Below are 26,948 nucleotides of genomic sequence, written 5' to 3'. Positions count from 1 at the left end.
TTTCTATGATGCAAATTTCCCGTTTTCTGTGATAAATAGATAACCAACTTTCCCAGAAAGTAGATATTTCCCATTTTCTGTAATACACATTTCCCGTTTTCTATGATAATCTACTTCAGAAAATTGGGTAATATTTCCCCAAAAGTCGATAATCTACTTCCCCGAAAAGTCGATAAAATACTTTATTGAAAAGTAGATAATCTACTTTATGGGAAAGTAGATAACCAACTTTCCCGGAAAGTAGATATTTCCCATTTTCTATGATACAAATTTCCCGTTTTCTGTGATAAGTAGATAACCGACTTTCCCAGAAAGTAGATATTTCCCATTTTCTGTAATACAAATTTCCCGTTTTCTATGATAATCTACTTCAGAAAATTAGGTAATATTTCCCCAAAAGTCGATAATCTACTTTATTGAAAAGTAGATAATCTACTTTTCGGGAAAGTAGATAACCAACTTGACCGGAAAGTAGATATTTCCCATTTTCTATGATACAAATTTCCCGTTTTCTGTGATAAGTAGATAACCAACTTTCCCAGAAAGTAGATATTTCCCATTTTCTGTAATACAAATTTCCCTTTTTCTATGATAATCTACTTCAGAAAATTAGGTAAGATTTCCCCAAAAGTCGATAATCTACTTCCCCGAAAATTCGATAATCTACTTTATTGAAAAGTAGATAATCTACATTTTGGGAAAGTAGATAACCAACTTTCCCAGAAAGTAGATATTTCCCATTTTCTTTGATACAAATTTCCCGTTTTCTGTGATAAGTAGATAACCAACTTTCCCAGAAAGTAGATATTTCCCATTTTCTATAATACAAATTTCCCGTTTTCTATGATAATCTACTTCAGAAAATTAGGTAATATTTCCCCAAAAGTCGATAGTCTACTTCCCGGAAAAGTCGATAATCTACTTTCCTGAAAAGTAGATAATCTACTTTTCGGGAAAGTAGATAACCAACTTTCCCGGAAAGTAGATATTTCCCATTTTCTATGATGCAAATTTCCCGTTTTCTGTGATAAGTAGATAACCAACTTTCCCAGAAAGTAGATATTTCCCATTTTCTGTAATACAAATTTCCCGTTTTCTATGATAATCTACTTCAGAAAATTAGGTAAGATTTCCCCAAAAGTCGATAATCTTTTTCCCCGAAAAGTCGATAATCTACTTTATTGAAAAGTAGATAATCTACATTTTGGGAAAGTAGATAACCAACTTTCCCAGAAAGTAGATATTTCCCATTTTCTTTGATACAAATTTCCCATTTTCTGTGATAAGTAGATAACCAACTTTCCCAGAAAGTAGATATTTCCCATTTTCTGTGATACTAATTTCCCGTTTTCTATGATAATCTTCTTCGGAAAATTAGGTAATATTTCCCCAAAAGTCGATAATCTACTTTTGGGGAAATATTACCTAATTTTTCAAAGTAGATTATCATAGAAAACAGGAAATTTGTATCACAGAAAATGGGAAGTATCTACTTTCTGGGAAAGTTGGTTATCTACTTATCATAGAAAATGGGAAATATCTACTTTCCGGGAAAGTTGGTTATCTACTTTCCCTAAATGTGGATTGTGAAGATTAGTAGGGTCATTACCTATACCTGACCACTGTGGACTTGATCTTACCGTCCTTTGTATATATATATATATATATATATATATATATATATATATATATATATATATATATATATATATATATATATATATATATATATATATATATATATATATATATATATATAAAACTGGTTTGGTATCATAATCTGTATCACCCCTGAAGATGTGAATTACATTTAAAGTTTTGGGAACTCAGTTTTCCTTCAGGTTACTAAAAGATATAATAATATATATATATATATATTGTATATATTATATATATATACTGTATATATTATATATATATACTGTATATATACTGTATATATATATACTGTATATATATATATATATATATATATATATATATATATATAGTTAAAGGATTAAATGAAAATATCATCAAAATAACCAATTTATTCATGGAAGTACAATGCTTTCAAAATATGGAACCTGAAGGTGATAGATGGATTAAACTAAAATATCAATTTAAATAACAAGTGAACTAATGGCAAGAAGCGTTACAGTTGATCTGAAAACTAAACCATGTAAAAATTTAAGAGGTACTAGAGGAGGTGATATTCCACGGCATAAGGCATATGTGATTGTTCTTTTTTGGGTAAAAAAAAAAAGAAAAGAAAAAAGCAATATGTTGGAGGCTCTTGTAATAGATGCAGTAAATTAAAATAAAAATTACCAAGAAAGAAATACAAAGATGAAAAATTATTATGACAGTAATAACAATATAAAAATAATTCATAGCCTTGCAGATCAACAGCTAATGCAAAATTTTTATTTTGAAATGCTTAATACAGTATATATAAATAATAACAAAAATGTTAAAAATGAAGTTCATTATCAACTATATTCATCAGAGTAATGACCAAATGTGTTTATTTATCCTAAGAAGCATTAGCAGAACTGTACCACTAATTAGATAACCAGGCTAGTGTATATGTTTAAAACTCAATTCTTCTGAGTGAAATAGCTGACATAAAGCTCTACATCATCAATCACTAAATACTGAACTGATATATAACAGTATTAATTCTATGACCCACCACCTCCTCCATGTTTCTCAAATGAAATAACTACAGTATTGAAATAATTTCACAAAAATAAATGAAGATGAGTAATTTACTTGATATTACAAATATTTATCTATGGAAACACCTTTATCATAATAAACATAAAAATACTGTACTGAGTGACTGGGATATAAAAGTTTTGACTACAATAATAATCAAGAGAAATGATTTTCTTTAGAATATTAATACAATGAGGTCAAATGGCAAAAAAACAACAATAATATGGTATATGTGGCTTGATGGCTGCAAACTCTGCTTATCATGACAATAGGTGTGAAGATGGAATGAATGGATGAAATAATGCCTTGATTCTCAACACGAGGAAAAACATTTAAATACAGTACTTAACTCCTTCCATGGCACTGATACAAGATGTTTCACACACTACACTACACAGACTTTCATACAAATGCCGACAATGAAAAAGAAAAAATGTAAATAGTTGATGTTATATATAGAAAAAAGAGAAAGCAGGACTGATAAGCCACAGCTGCTCTTTGATAGGAGACTTTTTTTAATTAGTTAAACACTGTATACATCTTACAACAAATAAAAGGTCATCATTGTAAGCTACCGTAATTCCATAAATATATTTGAGTTGTGTGAGTCAGAAGTATTGATTATAAAAAAACGAAAACTAAAGCATCTTCAAAAGTTACACTATTTACATCCTTTCCTATTCACTACCACAATGCACCTTCAAATGATGATACTCTGTTTCTTTAAAAATAATACTCATTTCACATGAGCTACATGAACAATTTAATTAGCATTAATTAAGTTTTCTACATAAAGAATAGCACAAAGCATTGATGACATAGATTTTGTCAGTTATCATGTGCTAACTTCAGAGACAATTTGTTTACACTGCTTGTAAATATATTGCTAGTCTATTAAACATGTCCTTTCTATCAGATTATGGGTATTTTAGGATACCACATTCTGTATCATTATATCTGTATTCCACCTATCAACTCAAATATACACTTGACTCCCTTTAAGATATTACAAATATTTTTGAACAGAAAATCATGTAAATTATTATATCTATATACACGAAACGAAAAAAACATCTTGCACAAGTGAGCTTGCTCTCATACACGCACAAACACACACATTCACACACACTTGTGGCTCTGGTTTGGATATGAGTGGGTATAATTCACACATACTGTACACAACACTTGTGGTTCTGCTCTGGTTCTGGCACACTCTAGAACTGAGGCAAGGACATGTTCCAGGTACAGAAGAAGGGGGTGAGAGCCACCCAGGTCATGTGGAGCAGCCTCTTAGAAACGCGCCAACCTAGAAACTGCAAAGACAAGAATGGCAGATGCATATGGTCAGTGAATAATGCCTCCAGGCAACTGTGGGAGAAAATAATGATTACTTGGAACATTCAAAGTAAAACTGATCTACAATGAGCAATTTTTGGGAATAATATACAGAAGCTTATAAAATTGATCTTGGCACAGTATACTGTACATTTTTAAAATACTATACATATTTGCTTTGTACAATTATATTGGTAAAATGCAGTGGTTACAAACTTCTGCAACTTTAGTGCTGCAGGTTCACCTTTCACATTACAATTAATTTGTACATAAGATAATTTCTTTGTACTATTAGTATCACATATTGGATACGGGCATTTTTTGGCGACATTACAATTTTGTCAATAACCTTCCCAATTTCCTTAATAAATTAGAGCATTAAATATAACTTTGGCATATAAGTGGTTTAATAAGCAAAACTTATCACTTCATGAGCAGACTGAACCCAAAATTTACAGACTTGGGTGGACACATAACATTACATATTTATATTTATATTTAATATACCATTTAAGTTGCACAATACTGTCAATTATGATAATACATCCATCACTGAGATCTTGCAAAACAATATCTAAATGTTCAGAGCAACATGATTGCTGCCCTGCCTTCAATAAACACTGAACATCAATCTTCTCAATCTTTAATAAAAAAAAGTCTTATCAACATTCAGTCAGTTATCTCACCGATTAAGTTAAATTTGTTTCATCATTTGTGAATAGTGTGCTCTACTTCTCACAATTGCATTTTGCAACATCTCTTCTGCTATGGTAGAAATAATTCAAGATTTGAACGACTTCCATGATGATGACTTGGAAATTTCATGGCATATATACAACAGGTTCCTGTAACAAGTTGATGGTGTAGGAGCTTGACGATACAAGTTCTGCACAAGCAACCATCATCGACCCTCTCTAACATACACATGGTGGTATATCATATACCTTAAAAGCAATTACTGTATATGTACAGTCCTTGTCTTTGTAATCTATCCACTATAAATATTCCTCCTATTGCAAAATCTATGAAACTAAAGTGTTAATAAAAAAATATATCCTGTACCTGTATACTGTAGTTGTTAAAATTAATTATCAAACAATACATGGCTGACCCTATTTTTCACAACATGTAACTTACGATGTTTTATGATACTGTACTGTACATATAAACCATTACAACTCTTCTGATATGTTTAACAGGAGTTTAACTACTCCATTGATACATATTTTGACACTTTTTTTTTAGTTGCCAATTGTGAAGCTGGCAAAAAACATGAACATATTCTTGTGTAATACCCATTAATCAACACTTTTCAATTACCTATCAGCAAAAACAGACAATACACTTCCTATTTACAAGAAAATTACATATATATATATATATATATATATATATATATATATATATATATATATATATATATATATATATATATATATATATATATATATATATATATATATATATATATATATATATATATATACAGTACTAAATAGAAAAAAAATCATATTTGGGCAGGGAAACTCGAGGCCTACAATGTAACACAAATTTAATGTCAAAATGAGGGAGTCTTGAGGAGTGAGTAAAAATGTATAGTTGATGAAAATTATATCCAGTACTGCTTATAAGTTCTACATACTTGCACAGTTCTTAAAATTTTCATGTACTGTACAAGTTAGCAAGTACCAAACTATTTTCATAAAGATGTGCAGCTTAAATATGGGCTACCATTTTGTATTTGCTATTAAACTATAGATATTTGAATGAGGGCACTTACACAGTTTAGCATACAAAGTCTTTTTATAATTTTTTTTGCAACAACCCAATTTTCAGTCCTGAATGAAATGCAAAGAGAACATTTGCCAGAGTGGAGGGGTCACCCATAAGGTAATAAATACTGTACTATGCATCAGAGCAGCACCCTTACACTGTAGCAGGAAGAGCCATTCATGGAGAGGAAAGTTTGAGGAATGAGGTATAAAATTCTATTCTATGGCCACCAGAAAGCGGTATATCCTTTGAACAAAGCATCGTCTGCCAGGGTGTGTTATGGAGGGGAACCTCATAGGTGACTTGTCTGACCCATTGGCCATAAAATTTCTTTGTAAATAATGAATATCTGAGATGGTAGTGCTCTTTTGCAGTCCAAAGAACAAATTGTTTGATAAGACTATTTTCATAATGTTCATTATAAATTATTACAGTACTCTAACAATATTAAACATAAACCTATAGATTTGCAGTTATGCATATTAATTATACCCTAAAATATACAGTAGTGTATTACTCATGATAAACTAATCTACTTCTTGGTTCTGCTAACTACCGGTATATCCAATCCCAAAATGAATTTATAAAATGATAGCAGCATTCAAGTTGTGAACTGTTTTGCACAGTAAAATGATTCATTGAACACTTCCAATAGGCATATTCAGTATTAAAATACTGTATAAAAAGCTCCTAAAAGTATTATCAATACTGCACTGTAAAATCTAATATAGATTGATTATTCTTATAAGCTATGTTAAATGTTTTTATATTTATAAATCTAATCAAGTAGATTAATTTGTACCATTTCATTAAAGTATGTAGTGGAAACTTTTTGCTCCTGAGTTTGTATGTTATTATATTTTGTAAATTAGCTACAGTGGATTGTGGGTACTTCTTACACCTTACCAAAGAATTATATTACAGTATACTGTATAACATCTTTAAAATATATGAACAAAACTTGAATTTTATTCCTAGCTGCATGCACTTCCTTGTTCAAAATTAATGAATGTGTATAACTGTGTAAAAAAATTAATACAATAAATGTTTGGGACCACGATACATATAAAAACATATATATATATATATATATATATATATATATATATATATATATATATATATATATATATATATATATATATATATATATATATATATATATATATATATATATATATATATATATATATATATAAATAAGCTCTTGGACCAAGAAAACTAAAATTTTTGCACCAATGAAATGATACAACACCAACTGAGTCAGAGTTTAACAAGATGCTGAAGTCAAGGCCAACCACCCAAGGCCATATGTCGGCAACCTATTCAATGTGCAAAACAACTGTCTAGTAACCATCACATTCTTATCTAACAGTACCCCAGTATCCAGTAAACTGTTCCAACCTTTTTTTGAATTAGGATGGAACATGAAAAACACAGCCACCAGTGCTACTGACAAAAATAAACAAACATACAACTAAATAAATAAAAGATAAATAAATATACAAACAAATATATCACAGAACTTTAGTAAGTGTTCCAATACCCTGTATACTGTACTGTATGGAGGACACTGATGCATACACAAAGACTCGCCTACAGTATTTACAACCCTGACACTTGATTCTCTCCAGGATGTTTAGTTAAAACTATGGCTATGGCACAAAATCTACATGTTGCCATATCTAAGCATGCCTCCCTAGCCTGCTCAACCAGTTCCTTCTCCTCACACCGCTATGAAGAATTTTCTCCGGATACAGAATTGCAATCATTGTGTTCCCATTACAGAACTACAAAAATGTGTTAAATAACAGTAAATATATTCTGCAATGTATCATCATGTACGGCAAAACTACCTGTAGTGGTCATTTACTTCACTCCCTATAACTGTCATTCTCTTAGCTTATCAGGTTTTTGATAACTGCAATGTAACACAAATCAAATGACCGAGTTGAACAAAAAAGAAACAATGGCAAAGAACTACCTATGAAGGTATACAAGAAAAGAAACTGAAGTCTTTTAATAAATTGAGTGAGTCAGCACGATGAATTAAGAAGTAAAGTGTTAGGTAACGTGGAATTCCTAGTTTGCTCTCTCGTTCAACTTGTCAAGGTTAAAAATTAATGTTTACTCAAGTCAGTACAGTATAGGAAGACATAAAATATCAATGAAAAGGAATCTGAGCTTTGTTTTTAATTATACACATGATTCTGTGAGGGAAAATTATCTGTTGTGATGAGGGTGTATGAAGCTAGTTAACCTTGGAATATCGGTGTTGCCCAACTTAAATAACAAGGGAGTGTAGCTAATATACAAATATCACTTTCATTTCATCTTAATGATAATTGTATATAATGTTTTCCCTCTTAATGATACTATAATGGTATATAATACTTTCCTCCTTAATGATAATGGTATATAATTTTTTCCTGAAAGCAACACAATTGGGATAATTAAAAAAAAAATAAGGATAAACATTTAAGGATGAGTAATTACATCAAGAAAGGAGATGCCTTGGCCTAAAGAGAACGACAGAATGAGAGGACAATGAATACAAAAACAAAAGATGAATGAAAGAAAAAAGGAAGTTATGTATAACGAAAGAGAACGTGGAGTAATCCAAAATACTGTATCTAAAATGACTATAGTGTAAAGTCCAATACAGTACTGTATCAAACAATAAAACTTATGAAGCTTAAATTCTTAAAATCTTCCCAAGGGCTCATCAAAGATTACTATCCTTTTTAACAACAAAAGATATCATGTACAGTCAACCCTCGCTTTATGCGGTCCCACATTCCGCGTTTACGCGGTACCCTGCCGAAACAGGAATGTTCACATTCCGAGGTGCGTGTACCCCTTTACGCGGAGAGCGGCTGGCGAGCCGCGCCATTTTTGGATCCAAACCTCCTGCCATGTTGTGTAAGCGGCGCAAGCATGGTGCGCACAAGGTCCCCCAGTCATCAAAACATTACCGAGTTCTTCACCCGCCACCCACCACAGCCGGCCCAAGTCAGTGATAGTGACAATTATAGTGAGGATATGGACTTATATGGACTTTGAGGGGTTTAACAAAGAGGCCCTGCAAGCCTCTGTGGTGGATAGTGATACAAGTGATACAGGTGAGGGCCAACAATCTGCCCTCTGCCTCGGAACCAACCGCCCATCCCCGTATGCCCAGCCATCTTTTCTACTAATGTAAGTGTTAAAAAACCTAATATTATTGATATTTCTCTTAATTATTAATTGTGTGTGCATACCATCATAAAGTTAAGATAATATTTTTACTACAACATAGTTGTGTGTCGTCAAAAAGTGGAGTTTGGGGGTCGGCCCGGTCTCTATTTCAATTAATCCCATATGTTATGTTGTTCACTTTACGCGTTTCTCACTTTCCGCGGTACCCTGTGGGTTGAATTAACCGCGTAAAGTGAGGGTTGACTGTACAGTAATGCACACATGAGTTTTGACACTTCTCCTCTAAGCTTTAAATTTATATACATACTGTATACTGTACTTAGTTAAAAAAGTACCAAGTAGTTCTGTAACTGTAAAGCTATACTGTACAGTGAAATCTTAAAATGAAATAGCCACTACCCCCAAAAAGTATTTGTGACTGTAGTTGTTCTCATAGTTTGAAAAAAGTATTTTCATAACTGATTCCAGTTAATCCTTTTTGGAATTTTTGACACCAGCAAAATCTGTACATGGCTGGAAGTTTGTACAGTACTGTAGTAGGTAATCTGGAGAGTAGTTGCTTTACCCAAAAAAGTAACAACACAAAGCATATTTGCAAAGAGTATGGGTGTCCACTGACAACAAAGAAATATTTTTCATGAATATTCAAAGGGAAAATGAACACCCAATAAAATATTCACACACAAACAACCACTGATGAACACAAGAGAAAGAAACGTGGTAAGTACAAACTGGCAATTTACATTAATCATAACACACTAAATAATTATTTTTGTTTAAAAATAAAGCATTGCGATAACTACTGTACTCACTGGTTAATGCTGTACTGTATATAGTATACTGTACGTATCTACAACAGAATGAAAATAATAAGTCTTTAAGAACAGAATGACCATAATTTGTACAAAACATTACATTAACTACAGTATATTTAGTATTTACTTTACTGAAATCAAATTGCATTAGAATTTCCACTCAGATGTAATACAACAGTACAAGTCAGAGTACAGCCATACTACAACAACTACAAGACATTAGGAATGAAAATATTTTCAGAAACATAAATAATATAACCTGGTTGAAGACAAAGACCTGGCCAAAGAAACAAGTACACTGCAAGTCATAATCAAATTCAGGTACAAGTGATGTGTATATGTACAGTTCAGCAGTACTGTTCCTCTAGTTTGCCAAAATTTGGGGCAGACCATTTGAATTTTCTGCCCTTAGAATATCAGGCACACACTAATTTTATTATTGGACCAAGAGACCACAAACACAAATGATCACATATAAAACACTTAAGATATACACAGTGTACAAATGACCCTAAGAGCCCACATAAGACAAAAACTAGATTAATAGGCTCGTGTTTAAACTACAATACAGCAGTCAACGTATGCTTAATGCATGTTCGATGATACATACAGTATACAGTACCGTACTGCATAATACAGTAGTGCCAATTGTTTTGTTGTCAGTTTTACTTGTACTGGGGTCACAGTTGGTTGAGTTTACAGTGTAACTTATGAGATATTTTGTGTTGTGACTAAATATTTCATCATACCCTACAGTACTGAGCAAAAAGTGAAAGGCAAGTACAAAAGATGCTGCTACATCTGGTGGTATAGCACTTTACATGTATTGAGAAAAGACATGCTATTACTTTTGATGAGAAAGTTAAAATAAACCTCTTCAAAATCCCCCAAGAACTGTCCGTCTACCTCCAAGCAACAAACTTTCTTATCATCTGTAACAACTCCTCAAGTCCAGTGTGCAAGTGGATACTGTACAATAATTTCAGTTAAGAAACAGAAATTAGCTAAATATTTTTATACTGCAGTAGAGCAAGCAAGAATCATTCCAGAGGCAAAATTTGCACATGTTATTGGTAAGAAGGTAAGAAATCAGATAAAATTAGGGAAAATATTGGCCATTTTTAAATATAAGGGATACATAGAACTTATTAGAATCCCAAAGGCAACCCATTTTTTAAAACCAAACATGTGATTAGGTTGGATTACTTTTCAGTAATTGGACTATAGTAAAAAAAAAAACCAGTTTTTACTCCTCTATATTGAAATCACCCATAATTCGTAATGTTTTGTTGTTACGAAATATACATTACAACTGTATTGTAATATATACTGTAAATATATATACTGTATATATATTTTTTTTTAATGGGGGGGGGGGGAGATTGCATAATGCAAAGTGATTGTAAAAGGGCAGTACTGTATTCTAAATTTACAGTATGTACTCTCATCAAAAACTTCTCCAACACCTGGGCACGATGGATGTGAGAATGAGCAGAATGAGGCTTGTCATCTTGGAATGGTTTCAGAGTCTTTGTTCATTTTTCAGATTGCATAGAGCTTACAGCATTCGAGAAGTTTTTGGTGAGTGCACATAAGCAAAAATAGTTCAATAATTTAACTGCTACTTAATTATTTTCACCTTTGAAAAATGTAAACTACAGTCCAGGGTATTTCTGTTTTTAAGTGAACTTCATGCAGATCGATTTGAAATTAAATCGAAGTGAACTCGGCCATTTTGTAAACCGATGACTGGAAAACCAGAAAGGTTCTACTGAATGTTTATGAAAGTGCTTGTCTGTCTGTATGTGAGTACCGGTAAATACACTGTTTCCAGACTGGTGTTTCAAAATACAGTACATTGTATGTGTGTGTACATGTCTACGGTATGTACAAAATACCATTATTTAATAAAACAACAATAATGCTTAATGCTTATACAACTAGTAAGACCAAGTATTCACTATACAGGTATTGGCTTTGAAAACCACATTTCACTTGCCAGTTCAGTACTGTATGCTGCACAGTATTGATGCTGAACTAAAAGTAAAAGGTCATTACACATTGCAATAAACTTACAATTCAAATTCAAAATTATTTGCGGAAAAATGCCACAATATTAAGTATATTATGTCTTAAGTTCATGTGAAGGTAACATATGATGCTATCAATGTCTGGATGTAGCAATGATACACTACAAGAGATGGGGGGAAGCAGACATGACACTGCAATGTTAATTATGTAGCTACAACAAAGTATTCTCTGAAATGTATATGAATACTGACTGGTTTCTCCATTGTTCTGAGAGGGGAAAAGTAAAATGTAGTATACCCATATAACTACAGTATAACAATCTTGACAAATTCACAAAGCCTCATCCCAATTCACCCACTAATATTTGTAACCTCAATTCCCAATCACTCAAAAGAACAATGTCATCTGCTACCAATATCAGGCATCTCCCATTTGCACTCCATTTTCCTTTCAGTTAAACTTGAGTTCCTTCTCCTTATGACATACAGTACACCACCTTGTAGTCCCAATTTCACATCTACTCAAACTTTAACACATAAGACAAAAGTTGTGTCGCGGTTTTGTCCGAAGATTAAACATAATTCATGAAATATTATGAGAGCCCTCTACGACAAGGCTGAGCACCAAAAGTTTACCCCTTCGGCATATGTTTTCACGAAATTTCACGACACGACTTTTGTCTTTCACAGCACATTGTATCATTTCTATTTATAATGACTATTACACCCCTTCCCAGGTGCAGTAAACCTAAGATTTATGAGCTCTCTCTTTTCAAAAATTCTTTTATACAAAAAATTTGTCATAGGTGACCTTCACTCTATATAGAATGAGTTATGATAATAAATTAAAGTAAAAACTTGTTACTAAAGGTTTTGCATTGGTTGGAACTGGACCAAATTTGGTAACCAAACTGTGACCAAAAAGCGAAAACATTGTTAATAATACAGTACAATTATGTTGTACGTACCAGTAATAGTAAAATAAGAAAATCATTATAAGTAGTCACTAGTGACCCATTCGTTAAAATAATAGTGATTGCATTTTAAAGTAATTTAAATACAGTTATATGTAACTAATAATAAAATAATTAAAAGTGGATAAAAACCTTTGGCATCATAAGCCAGTCTGTAAGTCCTAGCTTACCCCAGAGGTGAACAAGGATCTGGGAGGAAATTATCCTCAATCTAACTAAGACTTGGGGATGCACTGAGGGTAAATACCGGTACCATTTAGTACAGTAAATGAATATAGTATGTATTAATTATATAATTCTCCAATAATTTTTCACCATGTAAGATATAAAAACACAGTACAGTAGTAGTAGTGTTTTAAATAATTTCCGATTAGTATGTGGCAAATTCTTGGGGGTACATACTGACATACTAAAAAATTTAATTCTCTAACATACAACTGTAACCAATCCCACCAGAATTCTATATAAAAATACTGTGCATAAATTGTGAAAATAGAAAATATAATTGATTGAAAACCAGAATAATTTATGCAAATTATTTGAAACCAACCAATCATAGTATGCTACCTGACATGAATTTGATACAGCTACACATGAGTTTCAAAAAATGTACCATTTCCACAATCAAGGGCTTATTACTGTTCACTTAAAACACATTCCTTTATACAGGTAATTTAAAGTCTTCAATCTTATCGCCACTCCCCTTAAATAAAACTATACATTTTTCTACCATTCCTAAAACCATGAACAACCTATATTGTACATCCTCCTCCATTCACATTACATCACTTTTTTACCTTCCAACCTGAACAACTCTAGTGCTCCATCCACTCCAATGCATCACTATTATTAAGCCTGTCCAAATCTGGGTGAGTCTATCTCTCAGTACCTCTTAACATTCAACATTTACTCGTCATGTTTTTCCTATCACCCCTACATCTTTTTTCCACCATATTATTCCCTCTTTCATTCGTACTGTCATTTCAATCCATTCATCCCAAAAAAACTTCTTGATCCCTTGTATACCATATGACAACCTTTCTACCTATCTTTCATCTCTTTGTCTTTTGCATTGTCAACATTCTTTTAACCCTCCTTATAATATTCACGTACGTACAGTACTCGTTTTTACATTCTGCTGATACTCGAACCCTTCTTTTTTACCTTTTTTGGGAGCTAATGGTTACAATTACATACAGTAAACCCTCAACATTCGCAGGACATTTGGGTCACGGACCAAAAATTTCCTGACTGTGATTTCAATCCCTTTAATATCCCCTGGGAACCTTCAGGTGATGTTGGGTTATTATTTTATTTATATTACTTTGACCCATGACCCATCTTCAAGTCACCTTCCAATATTAGGTAGCTTAAACCCAAATCATTATAATTGGTGAGGACAGCTTTCGACAGTTCTAAACCAAATTGTACGATTTGAGATGAAAAACGCGTAATAAGATAGAAACTTATAGTAAGACAAAATGTATTTTAACATTGGTTTGATATCCTTATTAACTTCCTTGATAATGCTAATCTTTCCGTTCATGAGTTGTGTGGCAGATGATTTGGCGCTCTTATTTCTCAAGGTGTGTTTACAATTCCGTTTCCATTTCTTGTGTTTTATCTTACCAATTGAGAAAAATCGCTAGAATCATCAGACTTTGTACTTATTCATTATAATTATTATGTAAAGAGTTCTGTAATGGAAAAAAGTGCCACCCAAACAGCAATAAGTTGCTAAGTGGTGAAAATCATTAAAAAACTACATTTTGCCAGTGCATTTTTATGCCCAGTTGAAGGGTCCATTCACAAGGATACCGTATTATTATACGAACATATTTGAGAAATTTTAGACTAAATCATCTCACACCAGCTTAATGATTTAATTTCCCAATTTATTAATATTGTAGTTATATTTTGTACCTATTTTGCAGTTAACACATGAACTAAATAAAATAATTTTTTTTTAAGAGTTTCCTGTCGCTCCTGATAATGAGTCACTCTTGGAACAATCCGCCATTGTTGTGACGATCCTTGCCACGAGCAACGCGAATATACGAATAGAAGGCTTCTTTACTTAGAAGAGGAGCAAATTACCCTTGGTACTGTCGCATACCCACATGGGTACCTATTGACCGTTACTTTAGGTAAGTAACAAAGGAACAGACAAAGACAGAGGAATAAATTCCAAATCAAGCCCACGTGGAAGCTAGCAAGCAAGATGAGGAAGCTGAATCAAGGCATTGTCAAGAACTATAAACTGTATTTGATCCTTGGGCACTGCCCACTGTACAGTATATTACAGTACTGTTGTACTATGTTTTTACACATATTTGATTTATTTAACATGTACAAATATTACTCATAAAAGTATCTCTTCAAGTGTGTGGATCCCCTAACCCCATTTTTCCCTGTCTTAAGTTTAACATATGCGGAGTTGACATTCACAGTGTTTTTGAGGAACCTAACCCCCGCGAAGGTAGAGGTTTACTGTATTTCCTAAAATTCAAAAGTACAGTATACAGAAGAGAATTATACATGTATCTACAATCTTTCCAGGAAAGGGAAAGAGCACTTTAGATGTGTTTACTGTATTTGTCAACTAATTTGTCCAAACCAAGGTCCTGGAAAAACAAAGACCTGGGAGAAATCATGATACTTGTAAATGGGTAAACAGTAAATTCTGCACAAAGGACTGGGGTTAAAAACTACAGTACTGTACCAGTATCAAGGGGGTGTGATAGTCTAGTGGACACAGCACTGAACTCATACCTTATAGGTCATTGGTCTGCAGCTATGGCAACTCTATTCCACTCAGCTGTAATTGGATACCTAATTAAACGGCTTCTGCCTATACTGAAAGCTTAGTATACAGTGTGCTGTATAGTAATCACATTTCCTAAAATTGATCATCAGGCCTACACTTTTGTTACTCAGATAAGTACAGTACTGTACAGTACCATGCCACAAGTATTATTGATTCATACTTATGAATATACTGCTTGTATTTTTTCTTTTTTAAGTTTAGATTAAAGTTCCTGAAATATTTTATAGTGTTACTATGTACAAGTTTTATGAGTTTACTTTTGGGGAAAAAATTGCCCAGTGTTACCGGCCAATTTTCTAGTTTGATTATTGAGAGGTAGTGCAGTGTTAAATTTTATACACTCTAATAAGCATTTCCAATAAATTAATGCACCCTTTGTGAGTGTTAGTGTTTGTATAAAAAATATATTGCAACTGTAGGATAAAATAAATTAGTAAACATGTGAACCCTATTTCAGGTGAAATTTGCAAATATTAAAAAATACCATTAAATGAAAAATATGTACATATCCTCATAACATTTCCCAAATAATTATAAAAAATATTAAATATCAATAATAACAATAAAAAATGTATGACATTAGTAGATGTACAAACATTTATGAGCGTAGCAACTCTTGTGCAAAGTAAAACAGGTGTCTTCTGACTCGGTGGATTTTACCGACTTTTTGCATTGACACCAACTACCAGTATATTATCACGTGCAACTTATTATAATAACAAAACTAATAATACTTCATAAGTAATTTAAAATATGCAACACTTTGATGTATCACATAAGATATTCAGTTGTTGTATGTAATATTAACTGACATGAAATTACTGCAACCACTTGATTACAAAGTAATATTTTCCTTTTAATATGTTTTTCATTCTATTCCCACTACTTTTTCATTAATGCTTTTCAACTTGCTCTCTAATATTTATTCACCTTTTTATATATTTTTACATATAATCATTGCTTGCGAGCTTAAATATTGGTACAATAATGGCGAGAACTTAGCACTTTTCTCAAGGTACCCAAAATCAAACCACACTGTGTATGTGTACTTTACACAATAATGTGGCATAAATTTTCAATGAATAATTAGCCATCACAAATCATGCTGGTGGTGAATTCTTCACACAATTCTGTGCCTTTTCTCTCAAAGCACTGTGGTTATACAGGTAGAGTCACATGAATAATTTTTTAACATTTTCATGCCTCTTCCACTTTTTTCTCGACTCTTCTCACTGACACACTAAATGCACTTCCCTTTTTCATTTCTTAAACACCAACGTAAACTGGTTTTCAAATTCTTAGCAAATCAATTTATCATGATGTAAAGTTGCCTCCACACTCTATGAAATCCATTCCATCACAACGGCATCTTTAGAGGTGAATGTCTGGATAAATCTGCATATATTTCATGATGACTTTAGAAATACTAAGACTTCTCTGAAAATGAAATATTAGGGAATGCCTGCAATGAAAAAATATAAATTTAAACACAGATTCATAAATTGCAACAGTAGACTACAACCATTAATCAAATCTCTTGTCGAAAAAAAAGAGTAGAAGACTACAGTATATCTGAGAGCTGATACCATACCTATGATTATATTCTCTGTATAAACAGAGCATAAATACCCAAAACTGTGGTAGCCCTTAACTCTTTACGGACCCATCATGCTATATAAAATTTTGTATCCCCTTCAGGATGTACTAAACTATCATACTATCACAGCTAAATATCACAGATGTTTATACTATATCAAGATATTAAATAAATAAAAATAAAACATTATGCTGTACTATATCTCTGTAAAACAATATATACAATACACTGTAACATTATTTTGTGTATATTAATGTTCTCACTGAAATATATCCTCCACCCATGGAAGATATAAGAGCTATTCAACTATGACCCTGCCAGTAAATCATCCTAAAATTGTTTGTAGTCATCACAGTAAGCCTGGTATGAGTCTAACACCCCAGACCTTTCCACACCTCAGGTTGAGCCAGTGCAGCAGCAGGAGCAACGAGATGTGTGCGTTACCTGCATCCCAGGCAGACTGAAATGATCATCGCCTCAGCTTCACCCTGTTGCCAGCTCCTCCACCATGTCGACCCTTGGATTTTTCACGTCTCTTGTGTCTACTGCCACCACCACCACCCCCACTACTGCCATGAGAGTTACCAGACTTGTCATCCCAGGAATTTTTGGCGGGCCCAAGGCGAAGGTGAACAGACAAGCGTTGGGAAGCCTTTCCTTCATCACCTACAAGAATAAATTTATAAAATTAAAACACATCCTAGAACTTGAATTAGAATTGAAAACTTCATAATCATTTCCAAACAGTAAGGAACCATTTAACATTTACTTCCTATTCTCACACATTGTATACACTACAGTATTTGTATAGTCAAATCAACTTATTTTCAAGACTCTACTATCTGCATACTTTATGACAGTGGCAGAACAGTGAAATGCTGATGAAACTGCTCTTTATTGGTAACGTTTAACATGCATGTTATATGGTGGTGAGGAGGCTTCAGCATTGGGATTTAAAAAAATAAAGAATGTTTTTTGGAAACATGCCGAGAGCTTTAGCATATCATTACGAGGCGACTTATTCAACCCCAAGTACTGTACTGAAAAACTGTAAAGGGTTCTCCGTGCATCACTGAGCAAAGAAGATGGTTTGATGATGCAGAAATGACTTGATAAATCACTATGGCCAGTCCTTGCAAGAGTGATAAATGGCTATAAGACAATGATGACAATTCTATATTGAGGTACTGTAATGTGCTCAACAAAAATTTCACGCACTGCAGTTAGTTTATAGGCTGAACACTGCATAACTAATTATCATTAAAAAAAATAATTTTTCAGGTTAGTCCCCACTGTACGTGGACAATCGAGTCTTTACCTTTTTTGGGGGGTTCTAATCTTTAATGGGCTAAGTGTAAACTTACTCTGGTTTTCCGGAACATTGCCTGAAGTGACTTGCCGATCTTCACCAGAGCCAACAGTCACCAGGAGAGGCTTCCCTTCTGTAAAATATAGAGAAGAGCAATGCTACATAACAATGACAAAACACTGAGAAGTCTCCTTTATCCATTACTCTACTCACTCTAGGTCTGATCAAATTCAGGGTTTTTTAGGCTAAATTTTGAGATGCATGAATCACTTTTATGGATCATTTAACCTATCATTTGTAACATAATACAGATAAAATTGAAGAAAAATATTTTAGAGTTAAGCCCATAACCAAGTGACTCCCTTTAACGAGCAAGTTATTCTAGGGATCTACAAGAGTAAGCTACCACCATGAAGTTGTGACCCACCACCATGAGGAGTTGTGACCCACCATCCAAGCAGTAAAATGCAACTAAACTGATGGAGTAAACCTACCATGCTGTTTCTTTCTTCTGCTCTCTGCTTGTCTGCTCTTGCCACCAATTACAGTCTTCGATGGTTCTTCTTTATCCTTCCTCCTACGCTTCTCTTCTCTTTCGTCGATGTCCACTTTGCTTCCACTCCTTTCTCCTCCCCCTCCTCTTGGTGGATCCACTTTCCTCTTTAACATATGTCTCAAATCTGTTGAGTCTATGTTGTCCTTTTTGCCTGAAATAATCAAAGCATAATTAACTTGATGGAAGGAAGTTACTGTCTCAATTGATTCATCAAGACATTAAAATAACACTAAACAATGAAGTAATCCTTTTTAATTTCAGTCATTTCTATTTTCATCGAATACAATCTTATGCACTTGGGCTTTTAGCTTACAATCCATTCACACAAAATGGGAACTTTAGTGTCAATGCCCTAATTCAAAGACTCAAATAATGATGATGAACATTATTTGATTATTCAATAGAACAAAACCATAAATAATAATTCCGAACTGTGAATGTTTTTAATGTCAATGATCAATAAATTTCTTAAGATTATCAGAAAATAAATTTCTCTTATTCGCTTCTAAAGTAAAATTCTAATTTTACATCAACTTTACTGCTGTATTGTACATCTATTTCTTAAATTCAATAAAATATCGTGGATAGATAGAGTACTCACTTTCTCTAGTAACTTTGCTTACAGCTGGCTGTTTTTCTTCCTCTTCACTGTCACTATCTGCCTTTTTGTGCTTCTTCTTTTTCTTTTTGGCTTCCTTCTTCTTCTTCTTTTTCTTTTTCTTGCTAGACTTGCTCTTTTCTGATGCATCGTCATCATCGTCATCATCTTTTGCTTTTTTCTTTTTTTTCTTCTTTTTCTTGTCATCATCTTCCTTTATCTTCTCATCTTTCTTCTTCTTGTCCTCCTCTACTTCTTTTGTTGGTTCCGGTGCTTTCAGCAAAACTTTACGAGACTCTTGAGCGGAGATTGGATTATTAGATTCAAACTTCTTTCTGCGTGCTTCCAGTTTGTCTTGTACTTGAACTGATTTGTTTTCCACTTTAGCTGATTGTTGTGTCACCGCTTCTGGAGTTACTTTTTCCTTAACCTTCTTTTCTACTTGTTCTTTTCCTCTACTTACAGCAACATGCTCTGTTGTTTTTGTTTCTCGCTTCACCTTTTTAGCTTGATTTTCATTTACACTGCCTGCTGGAGACAAAGAACGATCACATACACCTTGCCCTTGCTTTTCTGGTGTGACTGGCTCCAACCATGGGCTTCCAGTACGACCTTGTCTTTCTGGTAACTGCTCATTAAAAGATTTTGAATCCAGTTTTTCCCCTTGAGAGTCACTTTTGGGGTTCCTCTTGTCCCAGTTGGCAGCATTAGCATGTTTCTCACGACTTCCTGGACTTCTTAACCGTTGCTGATTAGATGAAGTTTCAGGTCTAGATCCTACTTGCCTTCGATTTCGGCTAGAGGGACTCTGAAGTATACTCCCTCTATTGCCTCGTCCTCTAACTGAAGCAAAACCTACTCTTGCATTGTGCTGTCGACTCGGAGACCTATTACGGAATGGAGATTTCTGTCTATTCTCCATTCTCCGAGGAGATTCTACTTTTTTATCCTTTTTCTCATGCTGAGCTTGTCCACTTGAATCTTCCCTATTTCTGTCTCTAACATCCTCAGGTTGTTTTTCATTTCGTCTTCTATCACCCTGGAAAGGAGAATGAGTTTTTGGTAGCTGTAACCGTTGTTTGTGGGGACCACCATCTTGAACCCTGAGCCCTGCTGGAGGGGGACTGTTTCCATGTAGAGGGCGTCTTTGAGAAGCTTGATTATGGCCACCACGAAGTGAAGGTGGTCTTTCATGTGTTGGTATGTGTGGAGAACCTTGCCTTCGGCTTTGCAATGGTGCCTTATTCTCCTGGTAAGAAGCATGTGGCCCTCGCAATGGCTTCTGTGCATCCCTGGGGCCTGGTCGTGGTGAAACTTTTCTGCCAGCAGGCATAGGAGGAGTTCTTGGACCTCGCCTGTTTGATGGCACAGTGGGAATTCGACCTCGAGGTGACATGGGTCCTCCTCTTCCACCCTGTGGAAATGTTTGTGGTCTACTTGAGAAAGGAGAATTTGAGCGTGATCTCTCTCTAATACGAGCCAATTGCCTGTTCGGTGATAATTGCCTCCTTCTTTCATTAGGTCCTGGAGGTGGTAAATCATGATCAAATCGTCCAGGAGGCTCGTGTCTTGGAAGTGATCTCCCTCGGCGTGCCTGTGGTGATCCATGTCTAGGTCCATGGAAACCCTGTCCTCGGCCATGAGGCATCAACATCCCTGGACCTTGGCGGTTGTGAATAGGGACATTAAAAGGCTGCCCTCTGTTTGGTGGAAAAACATGGTCCGGGTGTGGGAAAACAGGAGGACCTGGACGATCCCTTTGCTGGTAATGACCTTGCCATGGGCCCTCAGGCAATAATCGATGAGGTGAAAACTGATCCCTTCCTTCCCGCCTTCCTACATGTGGCCAGGCAGGTTCATCAGGAGCTCTTGGGCCAGGTTCATTAAATCCAATGAAGTGTTGATGACCCTGGTGACCATTCATTGGCATATGGGGTGGTCTGTTTATAGGATAGTGATCATACCCAGGTGGGAAGTCATGAGGCCTTCCTCCTACTAATACCGAATTCCCTTGAGGAGAAAATCTTTCACCATGAACCACGCCATCAGCAGGTCTCCCAAATCCTTGTCTATGGAATGAGCTTCTAGGAGACCCATTGTCTACTGGGGACCTGTCTATCATTCCTGGGACCATGCCTCCCACCCTATTATGAGGAGATAAGCTTCTGGAATGCCTGCCATATGGACTACCAGTTCTTCCAAATGAACCAGGACTTTGTGATCTTTTTGCTCTATGACCCCAATCTCTTCTCAGTCCAGGACTTGGAGACCTATCGGCCAGAGGACTATGGGACCTAATAGATAAGGCTGGACCTCTTCTAGATCTTGGACTATGTGAACTGTTAAATGGTGGACTGTGTGAGCTTAACTTCCTTTCATTTGCAGGGCTTCTAGAAAACCTCTGTAGTCTATGACCAGGACTATGAGATCTATGCGAGGAGGGAGAAATCCTACGAATCCTTCTGGGCGATGGGCTCCTAGCAACACGATGAGGTGATAATTTTCTTGATCTTCCAGGAGGAAGAGGACTTTTTGAAATACGTCGAGGACCTGGACTCCTTGAGAGCATGCGTCCAGAGGGACTCCTTGAAATCCGGCGTGGTGGTGGACTTCTTGAAGACCTTCGTGGTGGAGGACTTCTTGAAAACCGTCTCAAAGGGGAATTTCTTATAGGTCGACGAGAGGCTGAGCTTCTTGAAAATGGACGTGGTAGAGGGCTTCTTGATAGCCGTCTTGGTTGAGGACTTCTAGAAAAGTGTCTTGGAGGAGGACTTCTTGAAAGTCTTCGATGAAGTGGACTGTGTGAAAGTCGGCGAGGGGGTGGACTTCTTGAGAGTCTTTGTCGAAGCGGACTCTTTGAAATATGTCGGGGTGGAGGGCTTCTGGAAAGTTTCCGTGGGAGGGGGCTTCTTGAAACTCTCCGTGGTGGAGGACTCCGAGTACCAGTAAGTTTCCGAGGTGGGGGACTCCTGGTAAGTTTCCGAGGTGGGGGACTCCTGCTAAGTTTCCGAGGGGGGGGACTCCTAGTAAGTTTCCGAGGGGGGGGACTCCTGGTAAGTTTCCGAGGCGGGGGACTCCTGGAATGTTTCCGAGGTGGAGGGCTTCTAGAAAGTTTGCGTGGTAAAGGACTTCTTGATATATTCCGAAGTGGTGGAGTTCTTGAATGTTTTCGAGACAGAGGACTTCTTGATATTCTCCTAGGAGGTGGACTTCTAGAAGTCCTGTGTGGTGGTGGTGAGCCTCTTGAGCCTCTGCGAGATAGTGGACTCCGTGTGGCACGACGAAGTGCAGGACTTCTTGTTCCCCTATGAGGGAGCGGACTCCTTGTAACTCTGCGAGGTGCCGGACTTCTTGAACCTCTATGAGGAAGTGGACTCCTTGAACTTCGTCTCAGCAATGGGCTTCTTCGAGTTAATGGACTTCTTGACCTTCCTCTTAAACCTGGACTCTTACTTCTCAGTCTCTGTTGTGGACTTTTGCCTCTTCCTGCAAGAGGACTTTTTAACCTTCCTCTAATTGGACTTCTTGATATTATGTGAGGGGAAGAGCCTCTCAAAGGCAATCTTGAGCTTGGACTTCTAGAACTTCTTCTTGGGACTGGACTCCTAGAACTTCTTCTCGGGAATGGGCTTCTAGAGTTTCTCCTCAGAGGAGGACTTCTAGAACTTCTTCTGGGAAGGGGACTCCTTGAGCTACGTCTAAATAGTGGACTCCTAGAATTTCTTCTTGGCAATGGACTCCTACTACTTCTTCTACCAAGTGGACTCCTGGAGCTCCTTCTTGGGTAGGGACTTCTAGAACTTCTTCTGGGGATTGGACTCCTTGAACTTCTTCTTGGAAAAGGACTCCTAGAACGTAACATTGGACTTTGAGAAGTTCGCTGAGGACTTCTTGATTTTGGCCAAGGACGTGGGCTTCTGGATCTTCTTCTGGGAGGTGGAGTTCTTGATCTTGAGCGAGCAGAAAGACCCCTTGAACCACCTTGAGGGCCCGGGCTCCTCAAGCCTGTTCGGGGTGGAGGGCTCCTGGACCCTTGTCGGCGAATTGGGCTGCGTCCCTTTGAGACAGGAGACACCCATGATCTGTTACTAGGAGGACTTGTCGATTCTCTCCTTACTGGTTGCCGTGGTGATGCTTGAGTGTTGACATACTTCTTTGGAGGCGGGCTGACTGATCCTCTCCTTGTTGGAGGAGGAACTTTATGAGTAGGTGGAGGATTATGAGGGGCAGCACTTTGCACAGGTGGGGATTTTGGCATTAAACCTTTACCAGAATGCTGTCTCTGCCGAGAACCACTGATAACTGGTGGAACTGGTTTCTTATCAGTAAGTGGGGCATCCCTTTTGGGGTCTTTGGCAACTTTCCTCTTTTCTACTGAGCTATTTTCACTTTCAGAATCTGAGCCACTAGAGCTACCAGAGCTACTGCCACTGCTGCTGCCAGTGGTGTCACTGCTGCTGTCACTACTATCAGACTCACTATCTTCACTATCACTCTCACTGTCTGATCCTTGCATACGACGCCACCTTGCACTCATTTTTTCTTTGGTTTTATTTGGTTCAGGAGGTGCTTTGTCCACATATCTGTCTTGTGGGAGTACAAGTTGGGGAGTTGGAGGCCTGGTAGAGGTGAAGGGCATTGAAGGCCGGTCATTATAACCTCTCCCACGCCCCCCTCTACCTCGTCCTCTAACAAAACCACGGCCACCTCGCATACGAACTTGAGGATAGAAGTTCCTACCCTGATAAAAGTTTCTGTCAGGTCCCATCGCCTGATACATGGGATTGAAACATCTATTGTAGTTCTGGGATCCTAAAACTGGAATTGTTGTTATATTGCTAGCCTGAAGATTCTTCTCAAAGTCCTGGAAGAAAAAGAAAATCTTACGTTGGTTTGTAATAAGTGACAAAAATCTAATCTACCATGAAATTTTTTTTAGTATTTGTATTCATCGTTAATTTTAATGGTTGTTTAGTTTGTTCATACTCTAAGAGTCTTGAAGAAGGTAACTTTATCATCAAACTGTAAACAAAAAGATATAAGCTTACTGGATGGCTTTTCTGCCTTTCCATTACTGCAGCAGAAAGTAAAACACACGTTACTATACCTTCCCAATGACACCAAGTATCCCGTACACATGTATTCCTGAGTCTTTGTTGCTAATTATATACACCACAAACATTAAGTGACTTAGTACACTTTCTCCCTGGGGCTATTCTAACAAAAACTTAATGATTCAGCTGACACCCCAAGAGCCACCCCAGCAAAAAAGACTAAAATGAGTGAGGAGAGAGACATATGGTACAAGGAGGAGATCTTTTATTAGTATTGTATAGTAAATAAAAAGATAGAGCGAAATATATTTAGATAGTTGTGTTTCTTTTCTAGCTAAATACTGTATTAACGAACCTACTGTACTGATTTTAATAATACTGTACACAGTTAAGTTTTAATGATGCACATTTGCAATGAACAAAGTGTGTAATAATCATCACCATCATCAAAGTTTTACGGCCATTTTCCATGGTTGTGAGAGTTAGCTGTGATTATCTGATGGCAGCTGTTGGGTAAAACTGGAAAGGGAGTTTCACCAACGCAAACCCTGAGAGTCAACCTAAAAAATACAGCAGAGACCAGAGGATGGGGACAGCTCTGGTAATCCAATTGTCATCAAGCATGTTGAAACAAAGTTTACAGCTGGATGCCCTTCCTAACACCAACTCAGAGGGCAGGAAAAGCTGGTAAGCCAGGGTTGCAACTCCCTGAGGTAATCAGAGACTACCCGCCTTTCTACAGGCTAAAATAGCCTATACTTTCTCCTTTAATCTATAAAACTACACATCCTTTTCCTCATAGAAAGAAAACTCTTCCCAAACCAAGATTTCACTTCCTTATTCAATCAACACATTAAAGGTATGGGCATCCTGCCATTCCCACCTTCAATTACAGTATCATAAGACTATGCAGTAATATCTCCATTAACCGGAATCCCTCTTCGCCGGAATTGAAATTTGCTTGGAATTTTTCAAGAAAATTTCTTCAATTCTGGGTCTGGGAACAAATCCCAAGGTTGAAAATCAGGCGCATTTTCTGAAAACTCCCCCCCAAATTCCGGAAACTCTCTCCCAATACGTATTTTTTTCAGGCCTGGATGCAAATTACGAGGATGAAAAATGTGTAATTCTGGAAAATTCCAGAAACTCTCCAATTTCTTTCAGGTCAGGGAGCAAATTCCAAGGATGAAATAATACGCAGTTTTCGGAAAATTCAGAGAAACCGTTCCCAGTACCCGAAAAAATTTCATGGATGGAGGATTTTTTTTCCAGTTTTGAAAGTCATCTCGTTACCCAGAAATCTCTCATTTCCAGAAGTGCTCTGCACCAATTGTTCCAGCTAATGGGGATATCACTGTACGGCACTGCAATAAGCTTGGTTTATGCTATCTACTGCTTAAAAGTCCACCTTTACACGATGCTTTTACCAATTCATGCTAATCCTACAATATCTGATGACTTTCTCACTACTATGCACCAACTAAGTTTTCAAACCCTTTTCTAGTTGTTAATCTTGGTAATATCAACGTAAATGTCAACAAATGACTCGAACAGTTCTTCTCCATATATATGCTAACTCACTCTCACCACCTCCCAACTTGTTCTCACTGTAACCTTTTCAATTTTTTTCTGTATCTTGTTCTAATCCTGTGGTTTTATACAGAATGATAAGTTAAAACGGAGGCTTGTTTTCTAATACTGTACATACTATAATTCGTCCTGTGGAATCTTACCACTGAGGCTCCGAACTGAGTCTAATACATATACAGTACTGTCCTCATTCGAAGCTACTGTATTATTTCCTTCTCTTCTCTATATTCTCAAAATACACATTTAAACTCCACGGCTTAACTTCTTACTAAAATGCCATACAATACAATTCAAACAAGACGGGAGAGAAACAAACCATTGCCCCCCCCCCCATAAGAGGGACTCAAAACAAGCATGACCAGTTTTTCCTGTGTTCATCTTTAAACTTTGTGGCCTTGACTTTGATGTATCATTCTGAGTTTAGTATAAAATACATCATCCTAATAAGGAACAAATTTTCATCAAGTTCGATTGAAAAACTTCCACAGGTTAAAAAGTTCTGGGCAAGACATGAAATATGATAGACAGACAGACAGACAGATGGGCGGAGAAACTGATGACTAGAAAGAATAAACTCCCCTAAAATTTTCAG

General features: G+C 35.9%; 1 protein-coding gene across 6 annotated transcripts in view; it reads right to left on the bottom strand.

Moving 5' to 3' along the window:
* Positions 1-2,015: 2,015 nt before the first annotated feature.
* The window catches only part of LOC121859577 (serine/arginine repetitive matrix protein 2-like), a 30,131-nt gene continuing 5,198 nt past the window's right edge, over positions 2,016-26,948 (bottom strand). For 3 of the 6 annotated variants that reach the window (XM_042356517.1, XM_042356545.1, XM_042356530.1), the window contains 5 exons: positions 19,716-24,576; positions 19,053-19,265; positions 18,614-18,691; positions 17,694-17,915; positions 2,016-4,013 (listed from right to left, as the gene is read on the bottom strand). In XM_042356517.1, the coding sequence (XP_042212451.1) occupies positions 17,719-17,915; positions 18,614-18,691; positions 19,053-19,265; positions 19,716-24,576 (5,349 nt within the window). In that variant the 3' untranslated portion in view covers positions 2,016-4,013; positions 17,694-17,718. Of the gene's footprint in view, positions 4,014-12,672; positions 17,115-17,644; positions 17,916-18,613; positions 18,692-19,052; positions 19,266-19,715; positions 24,577-24,760; positions 24,787-26,948 lie in introns of those variants that run through there. The other 3 variants (XM_042356538.1, XR_006087676.1, XR_006087677.1) reach the window with 3 other exon arrangements.

This window comes from Homarus americanus, unplaced genomic scaffold (genome assembly GCF_018991925.1).
Source record: "Homarus americanus isolate GMGI-L3 unplaced genomic scaffold, GMGI_Hamer_2.0 scaffold2224, whole genome shotgun sequence".
Classification (NCBI taxonomy): Eukaryota; Metazoa; Arthropoda; class Malacostraca; order Decapoda; family Nephropidae; genus Homarus; species Homarus americanus.
This window is presented reverse-complemented; position numbering and strand designations above follow the sequence as displayed.